Source organism: Somniosus microcephalus, chromosome 32, assembly GCF_052327205.1.
Source record: "Somniosus microcephalus isolate GS21.2 chromosome 32, FLI_Smic_1.0, whole genome shotgun sequence".
NCBI lineage: Eukaryota > Metazoa > Chordata > Chondrichthyes > Squaliformes > Somniosidae > Somniosus > Somniosus microcephalus.
In genome coordinates this window covers 10,926,098-10,946,550 of record NC_141018.1, presented here as the reverse complement: position 1 = coordinate 10,946,550, position 20,453 = coordinate 10,926,098, and the positions used below count along the sequence as shown (strand labels likewise).

Below are 20,453 nucleotides of genomic sequence, written 5' to 3'. Positions count from 1 at the left end.
TCAAATCTCCTCTCAATTTTCTCTGCTCCAAGGAGAACAACCCCAGCTTCTCCAATCTATCAACGTAACTGAAGTCCCTCATTCCTGGAATCATTCTCGTAAATCTTTTCTGCACCCTCTCTAAGGCCTTCACATCCTTCCTAAAGTATGGTGCCCAGGATTGTACACAGTACTCCAGTTGAGGCTGAACCAGTGTTTTATACAGGTTCATCATAATTTCCACACTTTTGTACTCTATGGGCTGGATTTTACCAGCCCTGAGGAGGCGGGTCTGGAGACTGCTGGGAAAATCAAAAAGAATGGGAGCGGGTCCCAAACCCGCTCGCAACCCACCTCCAGCCAATCTTCCCGGAAGTCGGGTCCCCGATTTGCGCAGGGACCCAACTCCTAGCAGCGGGAAGAGGATTATAGCCACTTAACTGCCTGTTAACAGGTAGTTAACAGGCAGTTAAGAGGCTTTTTCCAATTTTGAGACTTCTGCTGCGGGCTTCCTGACATTGGGGAACCCCGCCAGAGTAAGTGAGGCGTGCTGTGGGTCTGTTGTAATGTTTGTGTATAGATGACAGCTACAGAAGTGGTGTGAAGGATACAATGGGACACTGGTGAGTATCAGAGGTAAGGAAATGTTGGGAAAGTCATTTTTAATATGTTTAGATTTTTCTGTACGTGACAAGCTTTGAAGTGCTTGTGTAGCCTCACCTCATTGGGAGAAGTGACAGATCGCTTCTGTACCCTCACCTGCAGCTGCCATCTGTTTTATCCTAAGGAGAGAGTCATTGGAGAGCCTGGGTGAAAGTGCTCACCTTTGTACAGTGATTGTCAGTGTTTGACAGCACCTCAATGCTGTCAAATACTGTCAAAAATAAATGGTTCGAGTCTCTTTAAGAAAACCGGCAGATGAAGCGTCATCAACTGATGTCATCTGACACCGCTTTCCCTTAATTGGCCAGCAAGCCCGCAGGGCGGGCTTAACAAGGCCAATCAGGGGAAAATAGCGTCTTTGTGTCGGATGTCGCTGGGGGCGGGACTAGAATCCAGAAGGCAGAAGTCCCGCCCCCAACTCGTCTCGGCAGGTAAAATCCAGCCCTATGCCTCTATTTATGAAGCCTTTTTAACTGCTTTCTCAACCTGCCCTGCCACCTTCAATGATTTATGCACACATACCCCCAGGTCTCTCTGTTCATGGACTCCCTTTAGGATTGTACCATTTAGTTTATATGTCCTCTCCACATTCTTTCTACCAAAGTGCATCACTTCACACTTTTCTGCATTGAATTTCATCTGCCACGTGTCTACCCATTTCACCAGCCTATGTCTTCCTGAAGTCTATCACTCTCCTCCTCATTGTTCACTATACTTCCAAGTTTTGTTTCATCTGCAAATTTTTAAATTGTGCCCTGTACACCCATGCCCAAGTCATTAATAGATATCAAGAAAAGCAGTGGTCCTAGAACTGACCCCTGGGGAGCACCACTGTATACCTTCCTCCAGTCTGAAAAACAACCGTTCACCACTGCTCTTTGTTTCCTGTCACTTAGCCAATTTCATAGCCAGGCTGCCACTCTCCCTTTTATTCCATGGGCTTCAATTTTTCTGTCAAGCCTATTATGTGGCACTTTGTCGAACGCCTTTTGGAAATCCATGTACACTACGTCAACTGCATTACCCTCATCCACCCTCTCTGTTACCTCATCAAAAAAACTCGATCAAGTTAGTTAAACATGATTTGCCTTTAACAAAACCATGCTGGCTTTCCTTAATTAATCCACCCCTTACCAGTGACTGTTGATTTTGTCCCTGAATACTGTTTCTAAAAGCTTCCCACTACCGAGGTTAAACTGACTGGCCTGTAGTTGCTGGGTTTATCTTTACACACTTTTTTGAACAATGGTGTAACATTTGCAATTCTCCAGTCCTCTCGCACCACCCCCGTATCTATGGAGGATTGGAATATTATGGCCAGTACCTCCGCGATTTCCGCCCTCAATTCCCTTAGCATCCTAGGATGCATCCCATCCGCTCCTGGTGATTTATCTACTTTAAGTACAGCCAACCTTTCTAATACCTCTTCTTTATCAATTTTTATCCTATCACGTGGCTCTACTACCTCCTCCTTCACTATGTCTATGGCAGCATCCTCTTCCTTGGTGAAGACAGACGCAAAGTACTCATTTAGTAGCTCAGCTATACCCTTTGCCTCCATGCATAGTTCTCCTTTTTGGTCCCTAATTGGCCCCACCCCTCCTCTTACTACCCTTTTACTATTTAGATAGTCAATAATAAATCCAAAAAGTAATTCAGGAGAAACTTCTTTACCCAGAGAGTGGTGAGAATGTGGAACTCCCTACGACGTGGAGTAGTTGAGGCGAGCAGCAGAGATACATTTAAGGGGAAGCTGGATAAGCACATGAGTGAGAAAGGAATAGAAGGTTATGCTGATAGGGTTAGATGATATAAATAGAGTGGGAGGAGGCTCATGTGCAGCATCAACACCTGCATGGACCAGTTGGGCCAAATGGCCTGTTTCTGTGCTGTAAATTCTATGTAAGGGTCTGTCTGACAAAACCTCTTGGACTTCTTTGAGGAAGGGACATCTCGAGTGGGAGAATTGGATAGTCGAGGTAGTGGGTGATTGAAAGGTTAGCTTCTGTTAACGTCCATGTGGACTGTGGAGTTCCTCTGGCCCTGCAGTCTCTCATGTTCCTGTACTGTCAGCTGGGCCAGTGGTTGTGTAGCTACGACTAACCTACTGTCCCTGGGCTCGGAGGGAGAAAGACCAGCTGGAGTCCTGCTGGAGAGGATAATGCTGTGTGTTTTGTCAAGTGAGGATAGGGTCTTGCTTGCCCCCAAACAGCCAACACTCATCACCAATAGTCACAAGAGTGAGGTATTAGTGCTCAGCAAGTGCCCTCGCCCTCTGGAAAGAGGGGCTGAAGAGACATCAGTCCCTTGCTGGAGATTGTTCTCTAAATATTAAAGGCACTTCAATTCCTACTGCAAGTGGTGCTGAACCAAAGTTAAGCAAGTTAATCAGATAATACCACAGTCACAGCCTACAGACCAGCCTCTGTATCTGTAACCCGGCCTCCTTCTCGTCGTGACATATATGAAACTAGTTTTGTTTCTTAAGTGTAACTTATCGACTGTAACACAATAACTGTAAATGATAAAGAATGCGGAGGAACAGAAACCCATGTAGAAAACCACAGCTGTGGTGTTTTTTCAACAAAAGATTGAAACAGTTGTGTGATAAAAATAAAGAGGTCATGTTTCCAGCTGCCACAAAGCCTGATAAGAACCTGAGCGTGCAGTAAGTAGGTGGGTGTGGCAGTTTGATTAATATTTGTCAAAAGCAAAATATTAGCAATAATAATTTATCACAATAGATTTGGCTACCAACTAATCTTAAACTGTGTGTTTGTGACAGCGCCATTTGTGAGGTGCAAAATGGTCACTTTGAGATACATCAGACTCCAAAATCTCTATGTTAAGGAGTAAGTGTGAATGTGAGTGGAAGCATGTAGCCCTCTAAACTGCAAACAGCGTGGGGTGAATGAGTCAGAGAGAGTGAAAGAGAGGGAGTCAGTGGGTGAGAGAAAGAATGAGTGAGAGGGTGAGTGAGTGAGGGAGAGAATGAGTGGGTGAATTAGTGAGTGAGTGAATGAGTGAGGGAGTGGGTGAGTGAGGTCGTGAAAGGCACGACATAAATGCAAGTCCTTCTTTCCGATAGAGGGCAGTGAGCTGAACTGTCAGCTAGGTTATTACTCCAACTGGCAGGAACTGAGTGTGGGATGGAGGAGTTGATTTCAATTCTGTGCCATGGTGGCCTGCACTGGATTTCAGGGGTTTTATCCCTCAACAGTCTCAGTCATTTTTTTACCAGAAGCTACGAGGGACCTGCTAGACAATGTGATTGGATGCTGGACAAATGGATCTGCACATTTATCACTGCTGTGTATCCAGTGAAGTGGTATGTGAATGGAGAGATTCTAATTAAATAACAGGATTGATGAGTCATTCCTCTTCACTTTCATCTTCCTTTCAAATATAATTAGGAGATCTGAATTTAAAGGTTGCACACTGCAGTTAATATAGGATGAGAGATCACCTATAGGTTAACACATTGCTGCTGATACTCTGCTTGTGGCTTCATGGGCAGGCAACCTGGTAAATTGGTCGCATTGCTAACCTTTAAGCTCTGGAATCGTGCCATTTGCTGCTTTAGTACTGTTAAGCAGAGACTTCAGCCAGCAAAGTTCCTGAGCTATAAGAAAAGCCCTTTATACCCAGCTAAGGTACTTTCAAACATAGAATCATAGAAAGTTACAGCACGGAAGGAGGCCATTTCGGTCCATCGTGTCTGCGCCAACCAACAAAGAGCTATCCAGCCTAATCCTACTTCCCAGCTCTTGGTCCGTAGCCCTGCAGGTTACAGCATCCCAAGTGCACATCCAAGTACTTTTTAAATGTGGTTAGGGTTTCTGCCTCTACCACCCTTTCAGGCAGTGAGTTCCAGATCCCCACAACCCTCTGGGTGAAGAAATTTCCCCTCAAATCCCCTCTAAACCTTCCACCAATTACTTTAAATCGGTGCCCCCTGGTTTTTGGCCCCTCTGTTAAGGGAAATAGGTTCTTTCTATCCACTTTATCTAGGCCTCTCATAATTTTATACACCTCAATAAGGTCTCCCCTCAGCCTCCTCTGTTCCAAGGAAAACAAACCCAGCCTATCCAGTCTTTCCTCATAGCTAAGATTCTCTACTCCCAGCAACATCCTTGTAAATCTCCTCTGTACCCTCTCTCGTGCAATCACATCTTTCCTGTAATGTGGTGACCAGAACTGCACGCAGTACTCTAGCTGAGGCTGAACTAATGTTTTGTACAGTTCAAGAATAACCCCCCTGCTCTTGTATTCTATGCCACGGCTAATAAAGGCAAGCATTCCGTATGCCTTCTTAACCAACTTAACTACTTGGCCAGCTACCTTCAGGGATCTGTGGACATGCACTCCAAGGTCCCTTTGTTCCTCTACACTACTTAGTGTCCTACCATTTAATGTGTATTCCTTTTCCTTGTTAGCCCTCCCCAAATGCATACCTCACGCTTCTGCGGATTGAATTCCATTTGCCACTGTTCTGCCCACCTGACCAACTTATTGATATCTTCCTGCAGTCTACAGCTTCCTTCTTCAGTGTCAACCACACAGCCGATTTTAGTATCATCTGCAAACTTCTTAATCATACCCCCTATATTCAAGTCTAGATCATTGATATATACCACAAAAAGCAAGGGACCTAGTACTGAGCCCTGCGGAACCCCACTGGAAACAGCCTTCCAGTCACAAAAACACCCATCAACCATTACCCTCTGCTTCCTGCCTCCGAGCCAGTTTTGAATCCAACTTGACACTTTGCCCTGGATCCCATGGGTTTTTAACTTCGTGAACAGTCTGCCATGTGGAACCTTATCAAAAGCCTTGCTAAAGTCCATATACACTACATCAAACGCACTCCCCTCATCTACCCTCCTTGTTACCTCCTCAAAAAATTCAATCAAGTTTGTCAGACATGACCTTCCCTTAAAAAATCCGTGCTGACTATACTTGATTAATCCGTGTCTTTCTAAATGAAGATTTACCCTGTCCTTCAGAATTATTTCCAATAATTTTCCCACCACCGAGGTTAGGCTGACTGGCCTGTAATTACTCGGTCTATCCTTTTCACAGAAATCACAGAAACCCCACAGTGCAGATAGAGGCCATTTCGGCCCATCGAGCCTGCACCGACACATATCCCACCCGATCCCCGTAACCCCACATATTTAATCCCCCTAACACTAAGGGTCAATTTATCATAGCCAATCAACCTAACCCGCACATCTTTGGACTGTGGGAGGAAACCGGAGCACCCGGAGGAAACCCACGCAAAAACGGGGAGAATTTTCTCCCTTTTTAAACAAGGGTACCACATTAGCAGTCCTCCAGTCCTCCGGCACCACACCTGAAGCTAGAGAGGATTGGAAAATGATGGTCAGGGCCTCTGCTATTTCCTCTTTTGCTTCGCTTAACAGCCTGGGATACATTTCATCCGGGCCTGGAGATTTATCCACTTTTAAAGCTGCTAAACCCCTTAATACTTCCTCTCTTACTATGTTTATTTCATCTAATATTTCACACTCCTCCTCCCTGATAGCAATGTCTGCTTCACCCCTCTCCTAGGGCTAGAAATTCATTATAGCCCAGGAATGGGTGGTATAATTAGAAAAGTTGGAGAATTGGCACCAGGCACTAATGCTTTAGACTGCACGCAAAATTCATACTCACTGCTCAAAGAAATGATTGCAGCGCTAATTCAAGTCTTAAAGCCCAAGCTCATTGGTGTTACAATCAAAGGGTGGACCAATATCAGGTGCAGTCTAATCGCAAGTCATGATTGCCACAGGCTTTTTTCAGTTCTTCATTGATGCTAAAGAACTTCATTCTCAGCATTGCTGGCTGTGCAGCTGTCTCAGCAAGCAGCAGCAGGTCAAGGAGAAGGAGCCGGAGGACTGAAGCAGCTATACTCATGGCAGATCTACGCCCCAGGGAGAGAGCCCACAGATTCTGCGATCAAGCATTGGAGACATTGCTGTTCACTGTGGAGAGATGGAGGGAGGTGCTCTACCCAGCAAGTGGCAGGAGACCCTCGCTGCAAGTCTTCCACACCATGTGAAGGGAGGTCGCGCAACTCGTCTCGGGCAGCACTGTGGTCTCCAGGACCCACATAGAGTGCAGGAAAAAATTTAAGGACCTCACTCGGGTGGACAGGGTGAGTCAATGCTTCAACAAATGCTAGATACCACTATCTGAGTCACAGTCTTCACACACTGCCCGAAGCACCACATCCCCACCAACAATCTCTACCTACCAACACTCACACACACATCTCACACCTTGCACACAATGACAGCTATGCAACTATGGCAGGCACATCACACAAACACATAGCTCCACACTCACTCACACACTTTCCTTTCTCTTGTAGGTCAAGGTGGCTCACAACAGGAGGGAGCAGGAGCGCACAGGCGGGGGACAAGCCGACACCCAACCACTGTCTGCGCTGGAGAATCGAGTGCTGCAGTTTATTGGGCACCAGGTGGTGGTCGCCGTGGCCACTGGCGACACTGATCCCCTTGGGGACAACAACAGTATATTCATCCTTATTCCTTCTTGTCACATCCCACTTCCCCCTGACCCTACAAGAATTTCAAAATTTCCAGCTAATCATGCTGTATGCATGCATTTCTCCCTACCTGTCACCCTCCCCTCACCTTAACCCGACCCTTGTGCCTTTAAGCTTTCAGGTAATGAGCAAACTTCTGAGCAGCCTGTCCCTGAGGGCATCGTAGAGAGCGAGGCGGGAGAAGAGGAGGAGGAAGAACACACCGCATCACTGCATCTCTCACCCGCAGACACCAGCTCAGATACTGGCACTACGTGTTCTTTAGAGGCTAGTATAGTAACGGGATCTGCACAGGGTGAGGCACCGAGGATGAGTGGGCTGCAGCAAGGCCATGGGGAAAGGGTAGCTCGGGGGCCAGCTCCCCGGAGGGCGAGTTCACGTGCGAGTTCTGCTGCACAGGACTCAGATGAGGACCTCGATGGGAAGGCGTTTAGAAGAAGGGTGATGGGTATGCACACGGAGATGATAGGTGCAATAGGAAGGGTGCCTGAGAGCCCCTCGGCAATGATAAGGAGCGTGGAGGAGTCCACCTCCAACATTGCACAAGGCTCTGTGCACACCATGGAGCCCATCAGTTCCAGTCTGCAAAGGATGGTAGACTCCCAGAGAGACCGTGGCGACCCAGACCTGATGCCGTGTGTGATGGGTGATCTGGCAGCTTCCATTGCAGCACAGGGGGAAGCGACGCAATGTCTTGGTGCTGTAATGCAGTCTATGCTTGGTGGCATCCAATCTCAGACTTCTTTTCTCAGAATGACAGCATTCCTGCTCCCACCACTGCCACTCCGCTTGTCACTGTCTGTCATCCAGCAGCCCAGACTGCTGCCGCCCATGCTGAGGTAGTGCAGTCTACAGCCGGGCCTTCCAGGCCCAGAGCTGGTCAAGGGTGTCCTGCAATGTCATCTGAAGTCTCCCGCACGGACACTCAGCAGCCTTCCACCAGCTGTGCTGCAGCCACTGGGCCAACACTTCGTAGGAGCATTAGAGTAGGCAAAGGCACAGTAACGAGAGGCACTAAGGGATTGCGCAAAGGTGAATAGGTAATATTTTTGGTGTAAATATGTGTTAACCGATATTTTATAAATTTATTAATTCAGTTTGGATTATTTTGTGGCGTGTCTCATTTCAGCTTTGCGCTGTGATATGGCCTGCGACAGGGATGGAATGGATGTGGTGAGCAACGGGGGTCTGGGGTTTAATTCACTGGAACCGCAGTCTGATGAGGCGATCACGGACAGCCCTTCCGGAAGGCCGATTGAGTGGTTGCCTCCTCCTTCGCTCCTGTTCCTCCTCCTCATCTTCCTCTTGCTGCTCATCCTTCTCCTCCTCTCCCTTTTTCTCCTCCTGAGGTGGTCCTGCAATTCCTGGTGGCAAGGGCTGGGCCCTCATGATGGCCAACTTGTGGAGCCTGCAGCAGACGACCACATAATGGGACCCGCTCAGCCGAGTACTGGGGGGCTCCTCCCAAACGGTCAAGGATGCAGAACTGTTGCTTCAGCAGGGCAATGGTCGGCTCAATGATGTTCCTGGTGGCAGCATAGCTCTCATTATATGAGTGCTGGGCAGGAGTGTTGGGGTTGTGGAGGGAAGTCATGAGCCAGGTGGAGAGTGGATAGCCCTTGTCTCCGAGCAGCCAGCCGCAAGCTTGACGTGGTGACTGAAGAGTGCTGGCACACTGGGCTGGCGCAGGATGAAGGCATCATGGCTACTGCCAGGATAGCGGGCATTGAGGATTAGCTGTCTACGGTCGCACACCAACTGTACATTAAGTGAGTGGTAGCCCTTGCAGTTACGGAAGATCGCAGGATTGTTATGAGGTGCCCACAAAGCCACGTGGGTGCAGTCAATGGTGCCCTGCAGTATGGGGAATCCCGCTACCCTGGCAAAGCCACATGCATGTTCGTCCTCCTTCCCTCTGGTGACGGGGAAGGAAATGTAGTCCCTTATCCTACTGTAGAGAGCCTCTGTGACCTCCCGGATGCAGCGATTGATGGCGAACTGCGAGATGTTAGCTATACCTCCTGTGCAGTCTGGAAGGATCCGCTGGCGAAGAAATTGAGGGCAACGGTGACCTTGACTGTCACTGAGAGAGCCGTGGTGGCTCTGATCTGAGGCTGGAGGTCTGGTTGCAGGAGGTGGCAGAGTTCTGTGACCACCTCCTTGGTGAAGCGGTGCCTTCTAATACAATGCTCATTGCTTAACTGGAGGTAGGAGAAGTGCTCTCAGAATACCCTCGGAAGGTAAGGCCTCCTGTTGAAAGTGCCAGTGGTCCTCCTCCTCCTCCCTCTGGCCACATGTTCCAGTCTTTCTCACTGCCTCCACTCCCTCCGCCATAGATCCTGGAGGGCGAGGTGACACGCCAATACAGCCCCCATTAATGTAACCAAGTGTAGCAGTTTGAATTTTTTAGCAATAAATGTAGCTACTTTTTAGTTGCCACAACACTCCTGATACTAAATAACGTTGAAATTACGGAATGAGACTATTGCACTATGTGAAACTGACAAGAAAGCACTGAAACTCCACTAACCTACAGCTGCAACTTATTACTGATGATCCCTTTAAATAACATCCCCGGAGCCGGCTTCCTGTTGCTTCACGCCAGCTCTCCCTGTCGCTGTTCACTCCAGGCACTAAGGTAGGTGGCGACAATCAATTATGCAGATCAGGCCCACTCACTGATGTCATGATCCACCTGGCGTTGAGGCTTCTGGCGATAACTGTTAGTGGCGGCGCTGTGGGGGGGGGCCGGATTTTGGTGTGCAGCGTTGGATTCACCTCGCCCCGACGATAATGCTCTGGTGCTAACGGGTGACGCTAAGGTACCGAATTTTTCCCCCACAGAATGTATCAGCTATGTCCACTCTGAGTACAAGTCCTTTTCCATGGGGGAGTGTTTGGAAAAACAATGTTTACCTGTAGGAACAAACTCCACCTACCATAAAAACCTCACCAATTGCACTCACTGCTGGTTTAGAAAAACGTACCCAAACATATACCATACAAGAACCCTGTGTACCAACAAACATCGGCAAGGTTTAACGTCTGCAACCGATTCCCTAGAAAGTTGTACAACCTTAAACCAGAGAGCTTGGACCTGGGGGAGAGCAGGGGCGCGATCGGCGGCAGTTAAAACCGGCGGCAGCGAACGAGGCCCAACCAGAGAGCTTGGACCTGGGGCAGAGCAGAGGCACGACCGGCGGCAGTTAAAACCGGCGGCAGCGAACGAGGCCCGACCAGAGAGCTTGGACCTGGGGGAGAGCAGAGGCGCGACCGATGGCAGTTAAAACCGGCGGCAGCGAACGAGGCCCGACCAGAGAGCTTGGTCCTGGGGGAGAGCAGAGGCGCGACCGGCGGCAGTTAAAAGTGGCTGCAGCGAATGAAGCGTACCAATTCAACAGCAGAGGAGAGAGGTAAAAAGTAATCCAAGTCTGACGTCACCAGGAAGCAGGTAAGTGATTGGTTGGTGAGTATTTCTTTTATTACAAGATTAAATTCTGCGGTTTATATTTTCTTGGGTCTCTGTGGTGTAGTGGGGACAGTTGGTAAATAAGTGCCCTAGAGTATATCTTTAACTGGTGGTATTGAATTCATTTAAATTAATTAAAGGGGTAAGTCATGCCAGGAGAGCCCAGCCCCGTGTTATGCTCCTCTTGCTCTATGTGGGAATTCAGGGATGCTGCCAGTGTCCCCGATGACCACGTGTGCCAGAAATGCATCCAGCTACAGCTACTAACGGGCCGTATTGAGGTGCTGGAGCTGCGGATGGATGGGTTGTGGAGCATTCACGATGCTGAGAGGGTCGTGGATTACACGTATGATGAGTTGGTCATGCCGCAGGGTAGGGCTGCACAGGCAGAAGGGAAATGGGTGACCACCAGGCGGAGCAGTAGAAGCAGGCAGGTAGTGCAGGGGACCCCTGTGGCCATCCCCCTTTCAAACAGGTATACCAATTTGGATACTGTTGAGGGGGGTGATTCTATCGTAAGGGGAACAGATAGACGGTTCTGTGGCCGTAGACGTGACTCCAGGATGGTTTGTTGCCTCCCTGGTGCCAGGGTCAAGGATGTCACTGAACGGCTGCAGGGCATTCTGAAGGGGAAGGGTGAATAGGCAGAGGTCGTGGTTCACATTGGGACCAACGACATAGGTAGGAAGAGGGATGAGGTCCTGCAACAAGAATTTAGGGAGCTAGGTAGCAGATTAAAGAGCAGGACCTCAAAGGATGTAATCTCTGGATTACTCCCGGTGCCACGTGCTAGTGAGTATAGGAATAGGAGGATACAGCAGATGAATGCGTGGCTAAAGAGTTGATGCAGGAGGGAGGGCTTTAGTTTCCTGGATCACTGGGCCTGCTTCTGGGAAAGGTGGGACTTGTACAAGTCGGACGGGTTGCACCTGAACCAGAGCGGGACAAATATCCTTGCGGGGAGGTTTACTAGCACTGTTCGGGGAGGTTTAAACTAAGATGGCAGGGGGTTGGGAACCTGAGCAGGGAGACAGAGGAAAGGAAAACAGGGATAAAAGCAAAAGATAGGAAGGAGAAAAACAAAAGTGGCAGTCAGAGAAATCAACGGTTTAAATCAAATGTGGCCACAGTAAATAATAATTCTAATAGGTCTAAGAGTGTTAAAAAAACAAGCCTGAAGGCTTTGTGTCTTAATGCGAGGAGCATTTGTAATAAGGTGGTGAATTGGCTGCGCAAATAGAGGTAAACGAATATGATTTGGTTGCGATTACTGAAACGTGGCTCAAGGATGGCCAAGACTGGGAACTCAACATCCAGGGGTATTCAATAGTCAGGAAAGATCGGCAAAAAGGAAAGGGAGGTGGGATAGCATTACTGGTTAAAGAAGGGATTAATACAATTGTAATGAAGGATATTAGCTCTGATGATGTGGAATCTGTATGGGTAGAATTGAGAAATACTAAGGGGAAAAAAACATTAGTGGGAGTGGTATATAGACCTCCAAACAGTAAGGTGGAGGTTGGGGATGGCATTAAAAGAGAAATTAAAGAAGCGTGCAATAAGGGCACAGCAGTCATCATGGGTGACTGTAATCTACATATAGATTGGGCCAACCAAATTAGTAACAATACTGTGGAGGAGGAATTCCTGGAGTGTTTACGGGATGGTTTCCTGGATCAATATGTCGAGGAACCAACCAGAGATCAGGCCATCTTAGACTGGGTATTATGTAACGAGAAAGGATTAATTAGCAATCTTGTTGTACGAGGCCCCTTGGGTCAGAGCGATCATATGATCGAATTCTTCATTAAGATGGAGAATGAAGTAGTTGACTCAGAGACAAGGGTCCTCAATTTAAATAAAGGAAACTATGATGGTCTGAGGAGCGAGTTGGGTAGGATTGAGTGGGGAATGGCGCTCAAAGGGTTGATGGTGGATAGGCAATGGCAAACATTCAAAGACTGAATGGATGAGCTACAGAATTTGTTCATCCCAGTTTGGCATAAAAATAAAACAAAAAAGGTGACTCAACCGTGGCTAACAAGGGAAATTAGGGATAGCATAAGATCCAAGGAGAGGACATATAAATTGGCTAGAAAAAGCAATAATCCTGAGGATTGGGAGCAGTTTAGGAGTCAACAAAGGAGGACAAAGGGATTAATTAAGAAAGGGAAAATAGAATATGAGAGTAAGCTTGCAGGGAACATAAAAATTGACTGTAAAAGCTTTTATAGATATGTGAAGAGAAAAAGATTGGTGAAGTCAAGCGTAGGTCCCTTACAGTCAGAATCAGGGGAAGTTATAATGGGAAACAAGGAAATGGCAGACCAACTAAATGCATACTTTGGTTCTGTCTTCACAAAGGAGGACACAAATAACCTCCCAGAGATGCCGGGGAACATAGGGTCTGATGAAAGAGAGGAACTGAAAGAAATCAGTATTTGTAGGAAAATGGTGTTTGGAAAATTGATGGGACTGAAGGCCGATAAATCCCCAGGACCTGATGGTCTACATCCCAGGGTACTTAAGGAAGTGGCCCTAGAGGTAGTAGATGCATTACTGGTCATCTTCCAGAACTCGATAGACTCTGGAACGGTACCCATGGATTGGAGGGTAGCTAATGTTACCCCACTATTCAAAAAAGGTGGTAGAGAAAAAGCGGGGAATTATAGACCGGTAAGCCTGACATCGGTAGTGGGGAAAATGCTAGAGTCTATTATAAAAGATGTAATAGCAGAGCACTTGGAAAGCAGTGACAGGATCGGACAAAGTCAACATGGATTTACAAAAGGTAAATCATGCTTGACTAATCTACTGGAATTTTTTGAGGATGTAACTGGTAAAATAGATAAGGGAGAACCAGTGGATGTGGTGTATTTGGACTTTCAGAAGGCTTTCGATAAGGTCCCACATAAGAGATTAGCGTGCAAAATTAAGGCACATGGGATTGGGGGCAAGGTATTGACTTGGATAGAGAACTGGTTAGCGGACAGAAAGCAAAGAGTTGGAATAAATGGTTCGTTCTCCGAGTGGCAGGCAGTGACTGGTGGGGTACCGCAAGGATCGGTCCTAGGACCCCAGCTGTTCACAATATATATTAATGATCTGGACGAGGGAATTGGATGTAATATCTCCAAATTTGCAGACGACACAAAGCTGGGCGGGAGGGTAAGCTGCGCGGAGGATGTCGGGAAACTCCAGTACGATTTGGACAGGTTGGGTGATTGGGCAGAAACATGGCAAATGCACTATAATGTGGATAAATGTGAGGTTATCCACTTTGGTGGCAAAAACAGGAAGGCAGATTATTATTTGAATGGCAATAGATTGGGAGAAGGGGAAGTGCAAAGAGACCTGGGTGTCCTTGTGCACCAGTCGCTGAAGGTAAGCATGCAGGTGCAGCAGGCGGTTAAGAAGGCAAATGGTATGTTGGCCTTCGTAGCAAAAGGGTTCGAGTACAGGAACAATTATGTCTTGCTACAGTTGTACAGGGCCTTGGTGAGACCGCACCTTGAGTATTGTGTGCAGTTTTGGTCACCTTACCTGAGGAAGGATGTTTTTGCCATGGAGGGAGTGCAGCGAAGATTCACCACGCTGATATCTGGGATGGCAGGAATGGCGTATGAGGAGAGATTGTGTCGATTGGGCTTATACTCACTGGAGTTTAGAAGATTGAGAGGGGATCTCATCGAAACCTATAAAATTCTGTCAGGTCTGGACAGACTAGATGCAGGAAGGATGTTTATGATGGCCGGGGAGTCCAGAGCCAGGGGTCATAGCCTAAGGATAAGGGGTAAGTCATTTAGGACTGAAATGAGGAGAAATTTCTTCACCCAGAGAGTGGTGAACCTGTTGAATTCTCTGCCACAGAGGGCGGTGGAGGCTAGTTCATTAAATATATTCAAGAAAGAGTCGGATATATTTCTTGAGGCTAAAGGGATCAAGGGATATGGGGAAAAGGCAGGGACAGAGTACTGAATTTGGATGATCAGCCATGATCACATTGAATGGCGGAGCAGGCTCGAAGGGCCGAATGGCCTACTCCTGCTCCTATCTTCTATGTTTCTATGTTTAAGTGAAAGCATTTCCAGGGATATGGGGAAAGAGCACGGGAGTGGGATTAATTGGATAGCTCTACCAAAGAGCTGGCACAGGTACAATGGGCTGAATGGCCTCCTTCTATGCTGTACCATTCTATGATTCTAAGCGGAATTAGCAACAGGGATGAGTTTGCTGTATGTGTATTCACTTGAAATGTTCCCTCATTAAAACGAAAGCACCACCTTTATGAAAAAGTGTTTAACAAGCTGTGTTTTGTTGGGGAGGAGATGAATCGTGCCTCAAAATGAGACTGTGCATCAATTAGTGTCTGTCAGGGAGCAGGGTGTCCTACCCACTCATCCATAGCTGGGGATCAGGGGTGAACAGTCTGTTCCCCCCATTCCCACTCTCCCTCACCCATGGATGGGGATCTGGGAGCAATCTGTGCCCCACTCTCTCTCGCCCATGGCTGGGAATCTGGGAACTGTCTGTGCCCTACTCTCCGGTTCAATCCATAGGTTGAGTTAAGGGGGAATGTAACCTGGAAGAAATTCCTGAGTTGATGTTGACATAAAATGCTACAATCAGAATTCTCTTACACATTTATATTTTAAATTAATAAAAACATGTTTGCCATATATATTTCCAGGACACAGTGGCCCTTTAATTTTCATCCTGACACATTAATGGGTTCGATTTTCCCAGCCCCAAAGGGGCGGGTTTGGAGGCGTGTGAGTTGTTAAAATCGCCAAAACTGGCGGGCAGGCCCGTTCCCGCCTCCATCCCACCTCTGAGCATTTTCCCAAGTGTGTGTTTTCTGACCCGCTTTCCATCCCGCCTCCAAGGGGCAGGATAGGCCCTTAACAACCACTTAATTGCCTCTATAATCCCATTTTGAGAGGCCTTTCTGATTTTAACACATTTCCTCCATCCTACACGCCTCTTCTGGAACACGCCAGGTAATCCTGGTGGCCTTACTACTGGATTGCTTAAGAACAGCTGCAGCTCCACCATTACAAAGGAGTTTTCACCGATGATCATTTGCAGGTGGTAGAACTTTGTTGTTTCAGGTCTGCAGGAACTTTTAGCAGGCATACTCAGTGTTGTGGAAGTTTGGAGCCTGACACCCATCTCCAGTGTGACCTCCTTGGAAACCCCTCTCCCCACCTTGACTAAGTGCTTCCTCAACTGAGGCATATACCAGAAGCATGGCGACCATTTAATTCCTTTCCTCCTGGACATCAGATTGGGATGAAGACCAGCCGCGGCAGCAGCAGAACCATGAGCAACAGCAGCACCAACAGCAGGAACATCAACAGGAGCGCAAAGCTGCTAGTCACCCACCTCAAGATGCACAGGCCAGAAGGCGCCAGAGCACCACCATATTGCTGCCCGGGATGCAAGGGGCGCACTTATTTTGGTCACATTTGCTTAGCCTGTACAATCAAACAGTTTAGCCTCGCACCTTCTTACCAGAGCATCGACAATGGACAACAACCTGCGGATTCCACTTACTCTGACCATCATACTGACAATTGCAAATCGCCCTAAGCCCTCAATGTGGAAGTCCCATTAGCGAAATGACACACACCACAACTGCAACAGTTTGCCATCAGAATTTTTTATGACAAGCAACTGATGGCTTCTCAAAATTAAACACAACATTACACCCAAGTGACAACCCTTGTGACTACTTGTGCATTATCTTCCTCTTACGCGTGCTCCTACGTGGTGCTTCCCCTGTGGCTTCAGCAGATGTGGAAGCCCCTTGCTCACTTTCTTGCTGCTCCTGTCTCGACACCTTTGGCGGGTGTCCTCTGGGGTTGCGAACCTGTGAGGGCTCGGCAACAGTCTGCTGCTCCTGCGGCTATGCAGGGGTTGAGCCGCCGATCTCAGTTGGGTGGGGACTCTGGTGGGGCTCTGACCGAGGGCTCTGCAGTGGCATGGTTGTGTGAGCGCTTGGAGAGGAGCCCCCACTTCCTTGTTGTATGCCACCAACATCCCTCTCATGGGTCAGCCCCACTTCAGAGCTAGCAAGTGGCTGGACAGCACCTTGCTGCACTGCAGGGGGGCCATGAGGACCCATTGCTGCACTGGAAATTCTACTCCAGAGGATTTGCATGAAGGTCTGGCTTGTTTGCTCAATAGCTGACCATCGCTCCTCAAGAGATGTCAGTCTATTCTGAACAATTACCATGTTTTCCATACCCTGGCGACTCAGCTCCTCCATGGACGTAGCCATCCTCTCCTCTACCGTAGCCATCCTCTCGTCTACGGTAGCCAGCCTTACCATGGAGGTAGCCATCCTTTCCACGGAGGTTGCCATCCTTTCCGCGGTGATGCGTTCATGCGCCAATGCCTCCACAAAGGCTCTGCTCATGTTCGCGATGGACTCCTCCATTCGCTTCACACTCGCAGTGACCCTGGAGACAAAACCTGCCAGAGACTCTTGCACCTGTTCCTGGAGTTCAAGCACCGCTCTCCTTCTGGATGGACCCGGAGGCACAGGGTCAACATGCAGCTGAGCCGAGCTGGCAGAGTCCTGCGCCCTCCAACGAGGACTCTCCACTGCTGTCCCTGTCTCCACCATCTGCTGATGCTCACTTGTGAGCTATGATACACCAGGTGACAACACTACTCTATCGCGCGAAGGTCCCACCGAGGTGTGAGTGTCTGCGCTGGTGCTGGGTGCTCTCAATTCTGCTGATGCTGCGCCCTCAGAGGTTGCAGCTTCAATTCAATTCAATTCAATTTTATTTGTCATATATGCAGCAGACGCGTGTACTGCACAATGAAATGTTGATTTTTACGAGTCCTCCTTCCTTCCTCTGAGGAGTCTGGAAGCTCAGGCTGTTCCTCGTGGACAGTGGGGACGGGGGCTCTCGATGGTCCTGTGGGGGAGTAAAGGAAAGAGTTAGGGATGTGAGGTCAAGGTTACATGAACATTGAAAAGTGCAGATGATCATAAGTTAATTTGTTAGAGCATCAGATTCATTATCAGTTACTCATGCAATATCAATAAGAGAGATGGCAAACTATTCTGTCACCAGATTGCTACTATGCGCCCATCTGTCCGCCCCCCACTTGGGAATCCTCCTCGATTCCGGTGATCTCCAGGGCTGCCTCCTCCCAGGGGGTGAGCTGGGCTACTGAGGGTGGCCCTCCTCCGGTCATGGCTATTTCCCTCTTATTGTGGGCTCTCTTTTCCTGCAATGAGGGACACAAGTGGAGTTTGAGTGAGAATGAAGGAGTGAGTGTAGAGAATCCATAGCATAGATTCTTAGAAGGATACAAAGGACCCTCCCTGTGTTTTGTAAGTTGTTGTTGTCATGGCATCACAGTGATAGGGAGTGTGAGGGCTGCATGGTCGAATAGTGAAGTGAATGTGACCTTAGAGAGAGGGAATGGGTAAGGGTGCAGGCATGTAAGTGTTAAGTGGAATGTGGAGGAAGAGGTTGGCAAAGCAGAGTGCTGGTGAGGAGAGGCGATGGGGATCAGATTGAGGGTGATGGGAAAGTCATACTCACTTTTCCTGTTTGGAGACGATCATGAAACCTCTTCCTGCATTGCAGCCAGGTTCTGCAGCTCAGCGAGATGGAGCTGACCTCCTGGGCCACTTGCAGCCACACAGCTTTTCTCTGCTGGGGTGGCTTTTTTCTCCCTGAGGAAGGGAACAGCACCTCCTTCCTGGATCTCGCTCCCTCCACCAGAGCTTGGAGGGAGGGCTCATCGAAGCGTGGAGCACAATTTGGCCCACTGCTGGACATAGTTGATGAAGAAGGCGAAGACAGCAATGGCCATAAAGGTTGCAGTCTCCAGAAGAAGCAAGGCTGCTTGCAGGCCTTAAATCCAGCAGCATTGATGATGCCATTGGAGGCGACATTCTGTCTGAAAAGACTCATTGGGCCAGGGGTTCCCACACACAGGAAATCAATTGGCCAATTAGGGGAAAATCCCACTTTTTCAGCACTTCAATTAGGAGTCAGGGTCCAGGCACGATTTCACCCTGACACGCTCCAGCCCGCCCACACTGACAAAATGCAGCCCATTGTCTGCTAGTTCTTCAAACCAAAGCTGATTGCTCCACAGAACTTACAGTAACAAAAGTATAATGGCAATTCTCACTCCCTTCCTCCAACCACCAGGAGAGGCACTATTCCACTCTGGCATCTGGATGTGAATCAGGTTGGAACAGTCCTGTAACTGACAGCTGTCAGATATTGAATGAAGACTGACCGGACCCAACAGACTTCCTAATGCCTGAAAAGGCTGCCAGCTCGTGCATCACTGAAATCCTTTAAGCGAGAGCTCGACCTGTTTCTGGCTGGGGTGGAAATCACCTCGTACAAAAGGCAGGTATTGCAGGGAATTATCAGGGCCAGGGTGATCTCCTGGGCTAGTTTAAATTGCCGAAGGTGGTCGGAGGTCAATTTCCCAGATTTATTCCATAATTGGCCTGGAGTTCGTTATTAGGTTTTTCACCTCTCCCAGAAGTTCACGTGGTTTAGGGTGGGGCGGGGAGTGTATATATTGTAATGCACAAGGTATCACAATTGTGTGGGACAAGCTGGATGGACCAGGCGGTCTTTACCTGTTCGTCATTGTTCGAATGTTCTAACATCAGGATGATCCCAACCAACACACCAGCAGGAAGGTAGGACAACTGACATCTATGACTGTGAAGTACCTGGGCAATGACAGAAGACTCAAAACCCAAGCTTGACATGCAACATTACGATTTCAGGTGTTCCGATGTTGCTGTCTTGACTGAATTTGACTTTAGCGCCTTTAAATGCAACTGAACTGTGATTTATTTTACCTCTTGTTCCGATGCTGATGTGGCCCTGTGTTCCGTACAAACCAAATGATACTCAAAGGATACAATCAAATGTCAAAAAGTTGTCACTATATTGGCAGCTGTGTGAAAATATCTATGTAAACTGACAATTTTGTGATTGAGAAAAGATAACTTCAGTAATAATCTGAGACTGTATGAGTCGTGTTTTGCTCCCTAGGGAAAGCTCTTCCTCATGTTTAATACTAAAGTTTTACTCAGGATGGATGACTGTGCAGCGTAATTCAATACAAAAACCTAGGGCTGGATTTTCATTGAGGAGTCGGGTAGGAGGCGGGACTACAACTTTCGGGGTTGTAGTTCCGCCTCCATCGAGTTCTAGCCAATCCACGCAATTTTGATTTGATTGACCTTGTTGAGCCCGCCTAGCGGGCTCAGCAGGCCAATTAGGCGCAACCCGGCAACAGGTGATGTCACAGATTGATATTTCATCTGTCAAACATAGAAACATAGAAACTAGGAGCAGGAGTAGGCCAGTTGGCCCTTCGAGCCTGCTCCGCCATTCAACGAGATCATGGCTGATCATCCAAACCCTAGCACCCGGTCCCTACACCGACAGCCATCCCACCCAAGCCCTATCCCCGTAACCCCGTAACCCCACGTATTTAATCCCCCCTAACACTAAGGGCCAATTTTTATCATGGCCAATCCACCTAACCCGCACATCTTTGGACTGTGGGAGGAAACCGGAGCACACGGAGAAAACCCACGCAAACACGGGGAGAATGTGCAAACTCCACACAGTCACCCGAGGCCGGATTTGAACCCGGGTCCCTGGCACTGTGAGGCAACAGTGCTAACCACTATGCCACCGTGCTACCCGGTCAAGACCTTTGACAGATGAAATATCAGCGTTTCACAGCTGTTTG

At 48.2% G+C, this 20,453-nt stretch overlaps 1 protein-coding gene across 1 annotated transcript in view; it reads left to right on the top strand.

Moving 5' to 3' along the window:
* The window catches only part of LOC147097266 (uncharacterized), a 54,118-nt gene extending 34,311 nt beyond the window's left edge, over positions 1 to 19,807 (top strand). Inside the window, exon 4 of the mRNA XM_085971987.1 lies at positions 19,745 to 19,807. Coding sequence (XP_085828113.1) covers positions 19,745 to 19,807 — 63 coding nt within the window. The remainder of the gene's footprint in view (positions 1 to 19,744) is intronic.
* The last annotated feature ends 646 nt before the right edge of the window (positions 19,808 to 20,453 follow it).